Raw genomic sequence first — 16,497 nt, forward strand, 5'->3', positions numbered from 1 at the left:
CACAGCAGGTGCAAACAGCGCCATGAACCAATCCAAATTCGTAGCAATATTCCATGTGACTTCCACAAAGGGCGGGAAAAATCGCGCGTACAAGTCGCGATTGGTTTTGGTTTTCCTTCTCATTGGTTGATAAACTGGCGCGAGATTTTTAAACCAATCACTAAGCGTAGCGATTGCAATCGCATAATTACTTTCGACAGTTATTCAAACACTGCTCTCAAACACGCAGTAAGTTTGCAAATGCGGAGAATTTGGCCATCAATCGTAGATGCATACAGAGGTCAGAGATAACTTATGTAATACAACAAGCCCCCAACAGCAATACCTAATACTTTGTAAGTGACTGTTGATAACCATATTGAGTCATCAGTCAAGCTTCGATGAGCTCGAGCACAAGAAGGCGGTGAAGGGACTTCTATAACAGTGCGTTTTTTCCATTTAAGGCCGAGATTTTGTGCTTCGCAACCTAGGCATACAACACCACACCCTTTCAAGAAAGTAACCCCTTGTTTTACTTTTGAAACTCACCAAACATCCAAATATCACTTGCTGTAGTAAACCTCCGGAAGTTGATAGACTCAGGAGCCATCCACTTGATTGGAAGCTTTCCTTTTGAAGCTACAACACAATCAGAACGAAGTGAAATCTAGCGAATTCGCACGATTACAAAAAAAGGGCCACAGAGCAGTTCTTGGGGGCTAATATTTGTTGTAAGAGCGCCAGATTGCAGTCTTCAATCCCTGGCTGAAAGAAACGCTGTTTCATCGTTTTACTCACTTGGAGCGGTTTTCAATTGAGTGTCGAAAGTAATTAGCGAATTGCTTTGGTTTATGATTGGCTCAAAGTTTTCGCGCCACTTTTTCACCCAATCAGAAGGAAAACCCAAACCAATCGTGGCTAGCGCGTGCACATTTTCCCGCGTTTTGTGTCGGCTACGTGTAATTACTTCGAGTTTTGATTGGTTTACCGGATTGTTTCCGTCCTTTTTGATTGGCCAAAGTAATTACTTTGGTTTTAGTTTTACGACACTCGATTGAAACTCACTCTATGTCCAGATGCACGCCCAATCTTGATATCAGTCCAACTCAAAGTGCCCCTGGGTGGGGCTGGTGTCTGCGTTATCGGTAGGGCGAGCACTTGGGTGTTCATCCTACTTTGGTTTGGGGTCAAGGGTTCTGGCCCCTACGTTTCCTGGGCACTCAACCTCCATTTGTGACTTTAGCGTTAACAGGTAGGAAGTTCTTTTGATGCTATTTTCCTTTTGTTTCCTATGTAAGTAGGTGGGGGTCACGCTCACAGTTGATAAAGAAAACCCTCAGCCTCCATCCCTTATTCACAGCCCTGATAAGAACATTATAATTATCATATATGTGGCCACTGTTTTATTGCAGGAGAACCCCAACCCAAAGTTGGTATGCCGTGGGAAAGTAAGTTGACTAACTAAGCATTTACTACCTCTTTCTAGCAATGACGCAATGACGCTTGCGTTATTCTGATAAGGATAAATGAAGCCGTTTCAGTCTTTACTTCAAGACTGGAGTTTAGGGGACACTTAAGCTGTCTGTATTCCCAGATGCCACCGTCGACAATACTGTAATGGGGCCATTTCCGAGTTGCTGTTTGTCTCGGTTTCGAAGAGAGTCTTGGTGCTCAACTATTGTAAAGATAAGAATACGCAACTCATTTCCATTTGAATGGTTGTGCACCAGGACTCGCTTTGAAACTGAGGCATGGAGTAACTCGGAAATGGGCTATTAAAGGGCGGACTATGTCACGCAAAATGGTGTAATTTCATGACATCCAAAATGCCCAAAAATAGAAGTAGAATGAAACATTGCAATAACAGTTTTAAAACTGTTGAACAACGTGAAAGAAATACAGCAAAAAGAAAGAGAAGCATGGATGGAGACGAAAGGACAAGATTACAACGGATTGCATTTGGGTCAAAAAGATAAAAAAAAAAAAAACAAAGGAAAAGAAAAGAAAAGAAAAGAAAAAAGTCGGCCCGAGGTTTTTAAATTATACGGCAAATCGCCTGGATAAAGGTCCTTTTTGCTCAGAATCATCTAGTTTGTGATGTAACGATAATTTTATCAGTAAAGCAATTTTACATTACCATTTTAAACTCGAGATTAACTAAAGATTTCCTCGAAACGCCCTAAAATAACGTGACATAGCCCCTTTAAGTAGCATTCATCATATTTATCTTGCCTTTGTAATACGTTTGATCATCCACCCATCTTGATAAGCCAAAGTCCGCCAACTTGACGCATTTTGGAGTGCATACAAGTACGTTCCGAGCTGCTATATCCCTAAAAGAAAGGATACGAATACGCAAAATACGTTGATGCCACTAACTAAGCCATATTTATCCAATGCAATACTTCTCGAGCGACTGTGAGCTATTTAAACAAACGGTAAGCAAGGAGGGAAAAAAAATCGTAATTTTGTATCTTCCCTTTTCAAAAAAGTTATGGATTTCAAAGCACTTTCATAGAAAGAACTACGTTAAAAAGGTAACAGAGAATCCCACGGCTTATGAGGTTGAATTAAACACAGTGTCAAACGATGACTACTTGAGCCCTTTCCTGACTTTGATGAGACTGTGAGCAGGAGCGCTGTTTCACGAGAAATCGTGCGCGGGCAACGCGCAAATGGAGACCAACGAAATTGGCCGAGTCGGAAAACACCATAATACTCTTTGTTTTTCCACCCAATTTTTGCATAAGCATTGTTTCCTGTTTCTCTCGAAAATTACAATGGTCCCAAGAGAAAAAAAAACAATGCTTATTCGACGACGTTTACAACGCGAAAAGCCAAGGGAAATGTCACGGGCGAGTGGTAAAGAAAAGGCAATGCAAGACGTCATGCGCGATTAGTAAGGAAAGGGCCACGCGAGATGTCGTGCGCGTCGCGAGCGTCACGCGAATGGTGACTCGATAAATCTCGCGACTTTCGAAGGTTTACATCTTACCTGTGGACAAAATTCTTGCTTTCAAGGTATGACATTGCCGTGCTAAGCTGGAATACGTAGCTAAGAAGAGTCTCCAAGTTTATCGAGTGTCTGCTCTTTTGAAGATATGATCTCATCTGGAAAAAAAAATTCAAGGAGAAGAATCAAGCCACCAACATCAATCAAGGCATCTTCAATCGTGATGGTGACTGTAGTTACCTCGCCGTGTGCAGCCAGCTCCATCACAATGTAAAAATCGTCGTCCATACAGACGCCGATCAGCTTTATGATGTGTGGATGATCAAACTGCTTCATTGTATCTAGAAATAAAATTAAAACAGAAAATTTGAAAATACTAATGAAGACATTTCGAAGGAGAGTGATTATACTTACAGCCTTGATAGTTTCGTGGCGCGACTTTCGCATGACCTTGAAAAGTGTTCGCAATTTGTTTCTCGGACTAATGTCTCCTTATTCCCGCCAAGGAAACTCCTAATATGGGCAGTAAACAATTCGATTGCTCAATCACATTACTGCATTTCAAATGACGTCAAAGCGAAACTTTCCAGAAAGTAGCATGGAGACATAACGTTGTTTGCATCCAGCCCATTCTCTACATTGAATTAACGATTAACGTTAATTCTTAATTTTTCTCTGAATTTACTATTATCGTTAATTTAGAAGACTGAAAGCTTGACATGAATTATGGGAAATGGTCATATATTTTTTCAAAGACAAAGCTAAATATTTTAAAATCAAAGCATAGGCTTAAATTATTAATCTAGCTTAGGCGGTTAGGCCTAATAATTTTTCAGCAGCGATACTCTATTAGAGACTTAAATAAATGTGTTTTAGCAGGGTGCGGCGCCTTGATCTTCAGTGGTGAAACGGAAAGAAGCGGTTCCTATAGAACAGAAGCTCTGTGTTCAAATCTACTCCACGGATATGATTTTTTATTTCCTTATTTTCTCTCCTACCACAAGTCCTGGGACACAGTGTCCTAAATTAACGATAATAGTAAATTCAGTGCAAATTAGGAATGAACGATAATCGTTAATTTAGAGAGGCGATCATGTTGTTGCATCCGCGTTCGCTAAGCCGATGAAAATTCGCGCTCGTTTGTTTTTGTTCGATAAGCCAATTAAATGCTTTGCATTTTTGTTTACGATCTATATTTACGTTTATTTTTCAAGGTCACATGAAAGTCGTTCTACCTTTGAACTGTGGTGATATAATGAAGCAACTTTAAGGCTCATTTAAAGGGTTTTCCACATTTGTTTCAACACGCCTTCAACAAAGTTGAACGGATGTTGGGCACTGAGATGTTGGAAGCAAAAACAACTGGAGGCCGTTCGGAGGCCGTTCAAATGGTTTCAACATAACGGCAACAATTGAGTCAGTAGGGAGCTTACGAAACGACGACGCCGACGGTAACGACGACGCTACAAAACAATAGGTTTAGTGAGCAAAAACAATGGCTCTGCACGTGCGTTTTACATTTTGGTACATTTCTTTGCCGTCATCTCCTAAATGACGACGTGAAATGACCAAATTCAAGGTTCTGTGGAGGACGTTAGCACATGACGATGAATTTTCAGTTCTCTCTCTACGCTTCCAACCCACGCATACCAGTTTAATTCCTCACCAGTTACTGCACATTTTTAACGCGAAACGACATGAAATAGTTTCGCAGTGATAAAAATAACGCGAACTCGTCTTTTTGAATGAAGTCCTCGTAGCCGTCGTCGTCCTCGTTTCGTAAGCTCCCTAATTCTCTAACTGCGAAGAACTAGGAACAAGAAACCAGACCCTCCCGTCCAGATTCAGAGCCACATGAGTGTGCTCTACAAATTTTGAACGAACTGTTTAAACGGCTTTAACTCAATCCAACATTTCCTATAACAAAAGAAATGCTCAATCGATGTTCAATGAAAGTTTAAATCAGTTGAAATTTGATTCAACACGCTTTCAACACTTGTTCCCCTTTCAACAATGTTGAACGACGTGTTCAAACGCACCCAACATTTGACTGAACAGAGTGTTGAACGCAAGAAAAAGCATGCATATGATGAAGCCCTTTATCTTCCTAGATAAGCGGGGAAGAGGAAGAAGACTCTGCTAGCCGCCTCGACATTCTTTGATTTGCCGCTCTTGATGATCATCCAAAGAAATGGATAAGTCAGGCCAATTTCGACTTCTCAAACCTCTTTTTTTAATTTTTGCGCATGACCAATCGCCACGCGTCATCAATACTTTGGAAATTTTACAACAGCGTGGCAATTTTTATCAGTCTAAATTCCTATGAGTATTTCCTTGACTACACCTTTCAGTAAAAAATTAAATGGCAATTTAAAAGTATGAACTATCTTGGGTTTCCAAGGAAATTATTCCTTGGTTACCGTGTGTTCGCCAGAGTCGTTCGAAAATATCCCGACTGTTTGTTTTCGTGTTGACATGGAATACATTTGAATTTTTAACGCATCCTCAATACGAAATGTCGAGGCGACTGGCAGAGTCTTCTTCCTCTTCCCGACTTATCTAAGAAAGATCGATAAAGACTCTGCACGCAGGGTAGTAATAGGTAAATGTGTGAAAGAATAGAGCGGTTTTCAATTGGGTGTCGTAAAGCAAATACCAAAGTGATTACTTCGACCAATCACAGCAGGTGCAAATAGCGCAATAGTTATCATTATCATCGGCCGACTGCACTGCAGTCGGTCACGAGCTTTCTCCACGCCTTCCGGTCTTGTGCCATGCTTCGAATTTCTTCTGGCGTTGGTGGATATGCCTGGTTGATTACGCTGGCCAGTAAAAAAATGAAATGGCAGGACACTCCTAAGGACTTCTTCGTTCGAGACGAAGTCTAATCTCTTGATATCCAGGATTACTCGAAAGCAGCTGCTGGTGACGCTGCTGAAGTTGTCTTCAAGCTTCTTGCTTAATGTCCACCCTCCACATCCGTAGAGTAGGATCTTGCTACCATTTATGATATTCCTAATCCACTGCGATGGAGGGATTTCGCGGGTAAAATACTACATTGCATATTTCATGGGGAGCTTTCACGATCTGTTCACCTCAGTGCTTGAGGGCCTCCGCTGTTACTGATGAGTCACATCCTGGAGCCTTTCCTGCTTTCATCTGCTCGATCGCTTTTGCTGTTTTACTCTTGGTGCTATTGCCAGTGTCGCTAGGAAGGTCAACCTTTGCGGGGGATGCGTAAATGCGAGCATTATCTGACTGGTTGTTGAGGAGTTTAGAAAAACATTGTTGCCATTCACACAGTAGATCGACGCCTGAACCAATCCAAATTCGTAGCAATTCCACGTAACTTGCTCAAAGCGCGGGAAAAATCGCGCGAGCAAGTCGCGATTGGTTTTAGTTTTCCTTCTCACTGGCTGATAAACTGGCGCCAGATTTTTAAAACAACCACTGGGCGTAACAATTGCAATCGCGTAATTACTTTCGATAATCATTTGAAAACTGCTCTATGGGAAGTTTCATATATTTGAACTGTAGTTACGTTGTTACGTAATTAGGTGAATTAATCATCGCAGTTGCTTGAGCACTTGCGAAAAAAGCTTGCAACTGATATATTCTGGTTGCTTGGCAACGAGCGAAGAGACAACTACTACATGGGACTCTTATTAGCTTTTAAAAAAAGCAAATCAGAGTCTCATGCAGAAACCGAACCAACGACTTCCGCAACGCCGAATCCTTGAGGATTACGTGTTTACATTTACCAATTTACTGACACCAAGTTCAATTTCGACTATTTTCATTACGCTCAAGTTTACAGGAAAGGAAGGAAAAAGATGCGATTCCCATGTTATTTTACGATAAGGACTAGTAACGAAAACAGACCAGAGGAAGTGGTATTGAGTGATTCCAACTAAAGTAATTTAACAAACGTCAATCCTGTCATGATTAAATCAGAGAGGATCTTTGGCTTCGGGATGAATTCAGTTAACATACGCGTGAAAAGCTGCGATTTGTGGAGCACTAAGGTTGATTAAGTTGGAAATCTCTTTCACTACTGGACTCTTTTTCAACTGATCGGCTCCTCTACCAATCGAGTCAAAATACCTTCTGGTCAGCGTCCATGGTCAAAGGTTCAATAAGCACCTTATGTATCTCTTATTATAGTGTTACAAAATATAGAGGATATTACGCGGCGGCGCAAAGTTCAAGTGGTAAAAACAATATTTTACGAAAGATCGCAGCTTCAGAGAACTTCACGAATCTATCGCTTGCCATTTTTCACTGACTGTTTGCACAAACAACCACGCGCAAGCGCAAAATGTCGTCATCAATAGACCTTATTCATAAATGGCGGTCACAGTATAATTCTTTTGTCCACGGGCAAATTAGCCTACCAAGCCTCATTTTAGAGCAAGAATTCTTTTCAATTCACTGTATGGTATCGAGGCTTCGTAAGCTAATTTGCACTTCGACAAAAGAATTATAAATTGACCGCCATTTATGAATAAGGTCTATATCCTCACTAGAGAGGATGTGTCGTTTTGTCGTGGTGTATTTTCCAGTAAAACACCCCTCTCTACATAATAAAGAAGTAGACAAGGGGTTATAAAGGTAAGCAGGGGTATCTAGGGGTATACAAAGGAAAAGGTCAAGTTAGGATTATTTCTTCACTATACTTGGTACAATATACTAGATTGAGGTACCTAGGGTAGGTTCAATTCCTTCCTAGCGCTTAAACTAGATTTCAGTTGTCACTTTGCTAAACGCCAAGCAACTTAACTAATACTTACATGCTTCTTCAAGAAACTTATCTCTTGAATCGGGGTTCTTACATGACTTGATAGCCACTTGCAAGTTGGGGTCATCCTGGCAAAAAAGTGTTTTAAAAGGCGTCTACACATTAACCAAATAAGACGAAAGTTTATATCTGAAAATCATATATATTTGAACTGTGGAGAGAATCAAGTTAAGATGCTGATCATCGCAGTTATTAATTAACACTTAGAGCGGTTTTCAATTGAGTGTCGAAAGTAATTAGCGAATTGCTTTGGTTTATGATTACTTCACTCAGTGATTGGTTCAAAGTTCTCGCGCCACTTTTTCAACCAATCAGAACTGAAACCAAAACCAATCGTGGCTCGCGCGTGCAGATTTTCCCGCGCTTTGTGTCGGCTATGTGTAATTACTTCGAGTTTTGATTGGTTAACTGGATTGTCTCCGTCCTTTTTGATTGGCCAAAGTAATTACTTTGGTTTTGGTTTTACGACACTCGATTGAAACTCGCTCTAAGCAGTAACGAAAGGAAAGCCTGAAAAAGAAAGACTCGAAAGGGGTTCGAACATTAACCTCTGCGTTACCAGTGCAGTGCTCTCTGCCAGTTGAGCTACATCAAGCCATGTTCCTTAGTGAGCCCGTACAGGATATAGATATGACGAAAGTTAATATATGCAAGCCGGAGCCTCCCAATGCATTACATCCTTGAGTCAACCTTTGCCCGCATCTTTCTATTTTTAGAACTAACCCTTCAGCAGAGAGTCACCTTTACAACAATTTACATCAATTTGCACAATTTGAATACATTGCTTGTGCTATTTTTGTCTTTGTTCCACAATAACTTTATTCTGATTGGCCATTCTAAACAGTGTCTGAAGAGCCAAAGAACTCGTGGCGTTCTAAAAATAGAAAGATACGAGCAAAGGTTGACTCATAGGGCTTGTACGGAAGAGGCAAGCTCCTACTCATGCGCTCCTGATGCAAGCCATATATAATTGTTTGAATTGCGATGATCAGCATCATTCAAACTAAAGTACAACAATCTGAGGATCGGGAAGACTAAAATATCATTTACAAATGACCCGGTTTTAATACAAATCTTTTCGCTTTTCAGTTATAAAACCCCATTGGTTAGGTTTTCAACAATACAATTTATATGATAAAAGCAGTGAGGACATTCACATGCAAGGTTGAAGAGCAAGCAACTGTATTTCCTAACAAAGATGCTACAGGTTTACTTACCGCACTGATGTAGGTTCCCCTATGAACATCTCCAAACTGCCCTTGTCCAATTATGATCTCCAATTTAAGTCTGCTTCTCGGGATATCATAATCTTTGGCTAAAACATTCCAACAGAACACACATGTTAGAAAAACTGTTTCTAATGTGTCACGTTAAATTCCTTACATCAGTAACAGAAGGAGCTACATGTAAATCAAGTTTTGTTGCGGTGTTCTGGGGAAATGTTTCGTCAATCTCGATCTTGGAACTCAAAAAACGGTTTATATGGAATTCCTTACCAACTGATAAGATTATCGTTACTCCACAAACAAAATTATCCTCAGCAAAAATGACCTTTTTCCGGGCAAGTTGTCATAAACTTGAAACAAACATGTCAGGACACATTTGTTAAAGTTCTCAAATGCAGTTCGTTTTAATCTTGTCTGGCCTTTACACGTCTATGCATAGCTTCGGCGCTACTGTACAACGTAAAAATTCTTGCACACGAAGTCCTGGTAAAAAAATGTGCTACAGATGTAGAGCTTTTACTGTGAAAATTCATCCCACATCTTCCCCTTTTCTTTACAGAATATTTTATGCGGAAGTAAAGGTAACGTGGGCATTTTTTTTTCTGTGCAGAATTGTCCACAAAACAAGCAGGAAAAAACCAGAGACAAGTAGCCGTTTCAAATCCTTCTCCCTCAAATCTTGCAAATGCTAAAGCAGTAATTTTGAAACCACAACACACACCCGACTCATCCAAACCAAGTCAACTTTTGGCTTCTGTAAAGCACCCAGAGGAAAACTCTTAGAAAAGGGTTGGGAATCAAATAACTTCACTGAAGAAATCACAAAGACTCCTGGCATTGCATCCATCCGTAATAAATGTACGAGGCAATGCCTCTGAACCCCTATCAATTTAGATTCTTATCTAAGCTACAGAGCCCTCTCATCCATGTCTAATAAATGATACACATTTGTGTTCATCGTGATGATGAAAACACGGATGTCTGCACCAACTTTTACGTTAACTTTATTTAAATTCATTGATAATTCATATGGTTGATCGCTAACAGAAAAATACACAAAGTTCACTAAATCTCGTTTTTGTTTCTTATAATGGGGTTTTTATATTTTATCTTTTATCTTGATAATCAACAATACACTGTACTTTGTATGTTAATTACAGATACCGGTAGGCATATTTAGAATTATGACCCGTAATTACCTGGTGCTCTGTTTGAAACAAGAGTTCCTCTGGACTTCAGTGCTAATGCTACGCGTGTAGCAGCAAGGGCTGTAATTTAGATTGATTGTCAACATTTTAAAGCAACTTTTTAGCTTGTATAACAACTATTCCTGGTTATTAACGAGTTTCAAGTGTCATTCAAAGTGTTAGAAAATTAAAACATAGGTTATAAACGAGGAAGATATCTTCAGGTTAAATTTTATAAGGAAATTTGATTAACTTGTTCATTGTTGATATTATGTTCTTGTCAATTAATTTCCATGATGAAAACAAAAATTAAAAGTCATTTTGCCCACATTTAGCCCTTGAAAGCTCCACTGGGTTACAGTCTTAAGGAAGTTTTCAGCAGTTAATTTCACACAAATTACAATTTCCGGCAGAAGGAGAAATTATGAAGGAACTGCAAGGCATAACTGAAAGGATTTTATTGTAAAAAAATATTATGAAATCAAATAAGACATACCCCATAGTTTTGCCACAACACAATGTTAGAGTCCATTCCATTCAAATGAATTATTACTTCTTATTGTTAGGATTTCATGAAAAGTTAACCAACGATCAAAACTATTAAGTCCCTCTGATTTTAGCAAATTTAAATTAATAAATTTAGCATGACATGGTAATAAGTGTAAAGTATTAAAATATGAAGTTATATTGTTAACAGAATATAACAAGCTTTGATAGACTAGACTTTGATAATTATCAAAGTCATATAATATGTGACTTCTAATACATGTACATGTAATATTGGAACTACTGATGTCGAAAATCACCATAGCAACTTACATTTAGGGAGTTGCAAAGACGCCCACAAAAAAAATACAACCTTTTAAATTTGTTCAATCCAGGCTTCTTTTCAATGACTTACAGTGCAACGCACCTTACCCTGGCCACCCAACAAACTTTCACATCAACTTAACAACCCATGCAATGCTGTTCAACTTACAACAATACGAACTTTGCAAGGAGGAGTGACTGTCAATGAAATTCGCACACCCTGATTGGGGGGATAATTTGTAAAAAACTTTGTTAGGTGGCCACAGTAAGGCGCGTCACACTGTAAGTTGCCTCTAATATTGTAACAATCATCCGCTTCCATGATGAGCTGTTGGCAAACTTCCCACCTCCCACCCCCTAGAAAATCACATCCCTACCTGCCATTGGATGAGCATAGTCAGGGTCGTCATCAACAATTTCTGCATAATCATCAAACTCTATAATACAAGGGAAACCACTGTAGGTTCTAAGACAAAATTTTATATCCACAGAGGTAAGCTGTGTGATAAATAAGAGGCCCTTACGCTGCAAAGAAAATAACTAACCATTATTACATGTACATGAAAGTTGCAATTGCAATTTTCACTACTATTGTAACTTTACCTTCTGCAAGTTATTGTGTTTTGGGAATCTGTAGCTTTTACATACATGTAGGCATTTTCAGATACAAATACTTGTTGGAGACAAACACCAAATTTTTATTAAACCAATGTTCAGCAATCAAGATTGAGAACGCAACAAGGAGCTATAAAAAATATGGGATGCATTCAACCTTGTAGGAACCGAACTCCTGGGTTTTTGCATTTTTATACGAATTATTATGAAACTGATTTACAACCACAATGCATAATAGATTACCTCCATTTTTTCTCTGTACTGGTGAGCTCACAGAGTTACTTCTTTTCTCTAAACCAGTGTTTCCTAAAGTAGGGCTCTGCTTTATTGTGGGTGAGAATATCGGAGGACTGCAAATGAAAACAACACATGCAGTCAAGGTGTAACAGTAATAACTGATTAGAGTGTAATGTGAAGCGCTAGTTTTCTACCCCATATGAACCATGTAAGCGTTAGCCCTACTAATGGCAATGGGCCCACACAAGGACAGAGAAAAACTGTGACCAGGGTGGGAATTGAACCCACGACCTTCGGGTTAGATCACCACTGCTCTACTGACCGAGCTACAAGGTCAGAAGGGAGAAGGCCATGGGAACTGAAGATGTTAAAGTCACCGCAATGAACATGCACAAGTACAAGGAGGGGTTACGTTTTTGCAAATGTTGGCCGTGTAGCACTTATTTCAACAGACTTAACTGATTAGAGTGTAATGTCAAGTGCTAGTTTTCTACCCCATATGAACCATGTGAGCATTAGCCCTACTAATGAAAATGGGCCAACACAAGGACAGAGAAGAACTCTGACCAGGGTGGGAATTGCAAAAACGTAACCCTTCCTTGTAACAGTAATAACCTTATCAATATTGTATATCTGCCATTAACTCCCGGTTAAAAAGTTCCAGTTACTGTCAATCAAGAACAAATGGCACATGTGTCTACATTGAGTACATTGTGTGCATTTTGATTATGATCTAAAACAGCAGAATACACTTTTCACATTTTATCAGGAAGTTCAACAATACCACTGCTCTAAATGCAACAAGCAGAAAAAAGAAAACAATTAAGAGAAATTGGTACTTTGCTCATTAAATTTGAAGCTTCGCTCGTCACTTTGCGTCTTTGGTTACTGTGATCATGGTCAAGAGATCGGAAAATTCTGCCTGCTCCCACAACCAATTAGATTGATGGATTCTCATGATCAAAGAAATAAATAATGTCACTAAGTGCCCTTAAACTTAAATTTCTTATTCTGGAAAAGTCAGATTTCAGCCCCATAAAACAACTACAGTAATTAACGTTTTGCCTCAAAAATGCCGCATAAGTTGAGTGAAGTTTACAAAAAATTGGCAGTTGCTTGTCTCATGACAGACATAACAAATAAAATTTTTAAATAGCCTTCCAGTTTTGAACGAATTTTTGCATGTCTCTTCCTACATGTAACTGTAGCTCAGCCATGGGACAAGCGACTGTCAATTTTGTAAGCTTTATGCAACTCATGCAGGCTTTTAGAGACAAAATCACAAGCAGTTAATGCAAAACCCATGTTTTATAGGGTCGAAACTTCACTTTTCCGGTAAAAATAAGTTTAGGGGCACTTTAAAATAATTTGTGAAAAAAAAACATAAGAAACTGCTGAAAGTTAAGCACTGGTCTACAAGCAAGACTGACAAATTTTGTGCTTCCAACAACAACAAAAATAGTTTAGTATGAAGAATCTTGTCAGCTGTCACATTTTTTAGTTAACAAACAGGGTTTGCGCTATCTAAGGATAAAACAGACTACTGTGCACACATAGAATATGACATCAAGGCAAATAAAAACTAGTTTTTTAGTAAGCAAGGGGTTTGAGGAGCTGAGTTTTTTAATGGAAAGATTCCACTTGTTGGGAGTTGAGTGTAGTAGTTTAAGATCAAATAAACAACACACACATCAAACATTATAAGTTTTCCATACCTGTTTTGTCTCTCAGTGCTTGGTGAAGCAGGTATGGGAATGGATGGAAGTGACCTTTCAATATCTGCAAAATATTGTTAGTATGTGTAAAATTTATTAACTATGACGCATGTGCTTTAAACAATACCCAGTATTATTGGATGAGGTTTTGAATGTATGGATACCAACCAAGGTTGAGATAGCACTTTCTCGTACCAGTATGTCGAGAAATGAACGTTATTGATGCAAGTGAACCAGCAGAGAATCATTCCAGTTCCTGAGAGCTTCATTATTCCAATGTCACAATACAGTGGACACCAAATTAAAGATGATTTCATAAGAATTGTTGTAATTTACTTTAAAAATCAATCTCCTTAAGTGCTGTCACGTTGACCCCATTGTTTTTCCTTAATAATAATAACAGTAATACTGTAATTATTATTTACTCATTATCATTACCAAATTTGGCAAAATTGGCCCTCAAAGGGTCCAAAAAAAATCTTGGAGAATTCCTGAAGAACCTTCAATTCTTTCAACACAGTGGATACAGTTTTTAATAATTATTGTTATCATAATGATAATAATACTACTACAGTAATAAAAAGAAAAAATATTGCACCCCCATCACAAAGAGAAAACACTCTTTTTTCCTCAAATTTTGAAAGATGCTTGAATTGCAAGATTTAAGGCTTTCCTTCAATGCAGCCCTTTACTTTAAATCCCTCATAGATCACAAAAAGGAACTAGAGCCAGAGAAAGGTTCACAGCCTTCTCAAAATGTTTAAATTTTGGGGAGCAGGTTATAAGGAAAGTTGAGACGGTTTTCATGCCAAAGGAACCCAAGCAAGTGCCCAAAGGGCGCAAGCTAGGCATGTTCCCCTAGGAAATTTTTGAAATTTAGACACTCACAGATGCAATTTAGTGCAATCTGGGGGATTTAAAGTGACGAAATTTCACATGTATATGGAATTAACACTTGCATGGTGTCTGATAAGAAATACTGGAATGTTAGTTAAATAAACATTTCATGTGCACCATGAAAAAAAATATTGCGGACACAAATTGGACGTCAAACAAGCATTTTTTCAAGCCTTTATATCATCTCCAGTGACTTTACTTTAGAGCTAAAATTGTGTTGTCTGTTTTTTTTCTTCTGTCTCACCTGTTGTAACAAAAATAAGAAATTTTCTGACCGGAAGGAGAGGGTCAAAATTTCTGAGGAGGTGGCTCATTGAGCCATTGACCGGCCGGTTTTAAGAAGGCTGGGTTCACATGACTTTTGTATAGCATCAAGGCTACGATGAGCATACCTAGTTTCTTAAATACCAGAGACTGTTTTTTCCCACTGAACAACATGTAATAACCATCAATCAGGTCTGCCATCTCCTCAGCCTTGGCAATTGAAAATGAGGTAAATACAAGAGGCTAAAAGATGACAAAAAGAAACAGAAATTACAACTGCTTAATTTAAGTACCAAGAACAGTGAAATCCCTTTTTGGCCAACTCAGACTGTCAATTTGATCACAGGACTGCAAGTAACAGTCTGTCATCAGACATTGCCCAAACTCATGTCCGACCAAAGCCTAATAATGTGGTTAGACGTAATGCGCGGACATTATTTTTACAAAAAAAAAACAGTCACGTACAAAGTAGGTCCTTTGCTTTACTCCCTAAAGGTAGCAAATATAATCTTTTTTTTAATGGCAAAAAGTTTATTTGTATTCATCTTTCTTTCGAATCTGCCCGTTTTGTCTTTTGTATGTCCGAACACAATTTGTTTTGCCCGACCAAAATAGTGACTTAGCAGGACACGCATCCTTTCAAAAGAAAAAAATTATTTACAGCCTTGTGAGTCATGAACTCAGCTTTCAATCACTAATTCTACATTCCAGTAAGGCCCATTTTAAAAGTCACATTTTACATGTGCCAAATCTAATGCAAATGAGCGAAAACAATAGATTTTTCTCATTTTGCATTAGATGCGGCACATGTAAAATGTGACGTTTACAACGGGCCTTAAGCACCCACAAATGGAACAGAAAGGGGATTGGGTTGTCTCCTTTAAGGCAGATATATCCAGAGAGGTAGGTAGCTAGATGCACAGTGATTTCAATTTCATTCTTGGAATTTTCGAGAATCAAGAATCAAGTCTCTAGTCAAGTTTCACAACTCACAAGTGACTGTCAACTTACTTTTGAACGGTACTGTGGTTACCACTCATAAAACACAGCAAATAGACCTTATTCATAAATGGCGGTCACATTTATAATTCTTTTGTCCACGTGCAAATTAGCCTAACAAGCCTCATTTTAGAGCAAGAATTCTTTTCAATTCACCGTATGGTATTGAGGCTTGGTAGGCTAATTTGCATTTCAACAAAAGAATATTATTATAAATCGACCTCCATTTATGAATAAGGTCTATAGGGACCTTTAAATTCTAGTACGAGGACAAGAATGAGTACGGGATTTGACTGCCTGTTCTTAGTAATAATACAAATGTACTTAAAAAATTTATAATTCGGACGATTAATTATTGATCTTAGTCTTTGTTAGCAGCATAGGTTGCTCATTTATTCTTATTAATGGTAACTGAGCCTTTTCCTGATAGAAAAACGCCAAAACTGCTACCGAGTTGGTGACTTGTTTTGACACAACCACATTTTTGCAAAACCTTATCCTAAAATGACAACAGAATCATGTTTTACCTGCCAAAATGACACTGGTTTGCCCGCACTCACCACTGTTCCATGAGAAAATGTTGTACTCATAGTCATTCTCATTCTAGAATGTAAAGCTCTCTAATAGCCCCTTCATGATACCAACATCACTACCTTATTACCATTTTTGAGAAGGTTGTCCAAGTCGTAAAAACTAAACAAAATAATAATTACAACCCACTCCAGGTTTTACCATCACTAAGTTTATTTTCATTATTTTTGGCCTTCTTCTTTCAACTCTAGCTAAGTATCCAATTTCACAAATGACCTACAAAGGA

The 16,497-nt window shown here is 38.6% G+C and overlaps 1 protein-coding gene across 2 annotated transcripts in view; it reads right to left on the reverse strand.

The window, feature by feature from the left end:
• LOC138045468 (focal adhesion kinase 1-like) overlaps positions 1-16,497 on the reverse strand; it is a 45,944-nt gene that overhangs the window by 17,653 nt on the left and 11,794 nt on the right. Inside the window, exons 10-20 of one of the 2 annotated variants that reach the window (XM_068891982.1) lie at positions 14,810-14,924; positions 13,521-13,584; positions 11,812-11,918; positions 11,331-11,390; positions 10,156-10,224; positions 8,948-9,045; positions 7,723-7,798; positions 3,173-3,273; positions 2,975-3,090; positions 2,212-2,312; positions 529-618 (exon numbers count right to left, since the gene is read on the reverse strand). In XM_068891982.1, coding sequence (XP_068748083.1) covers positions 529-618; positions 2,212-2,312; positions 2,975-3,090; positions 3,173-3,273; positions 7,723-7,798; positions 8,948-9,045; positions 10,156-10,224; positions 11,331-11,390; positions 11,812-11,918; positions 13,521-13,584; positions 14,810-14,924 — 997 coding nt within the window. The remainder of the gene's footprint in view (positions 1-528; positions 619-2,211; positions 2,313-2,974; positions 3,091-3,172; positions 3,274-7,722; positions 7,799-8,947; positions 9,046-10,155; positions 10,225-11,330; positions 11,391-11,811; positions 11,919-13,520; positions 13,585-14,809; positions 14,925-16,497) is intronic. The other variant, XM_068891983.1, reaches the window with a different exon arrangement.

This window comes from Montipora capricornis, chromosome 4 (assembly GCF_036669925.1).
Source record: "Montipora capricornis isolate CH-2021 chromosome 4, ASM3666992v2, whole genome shotgun sequence".
NCBI classification, from domain to species: domain Eukaryota; kingdom Metazoa; phylum Cnidaria; class Anthozoa; order Scleractinia; family Acroporidae; genus Montipora; species Montipora capricornis.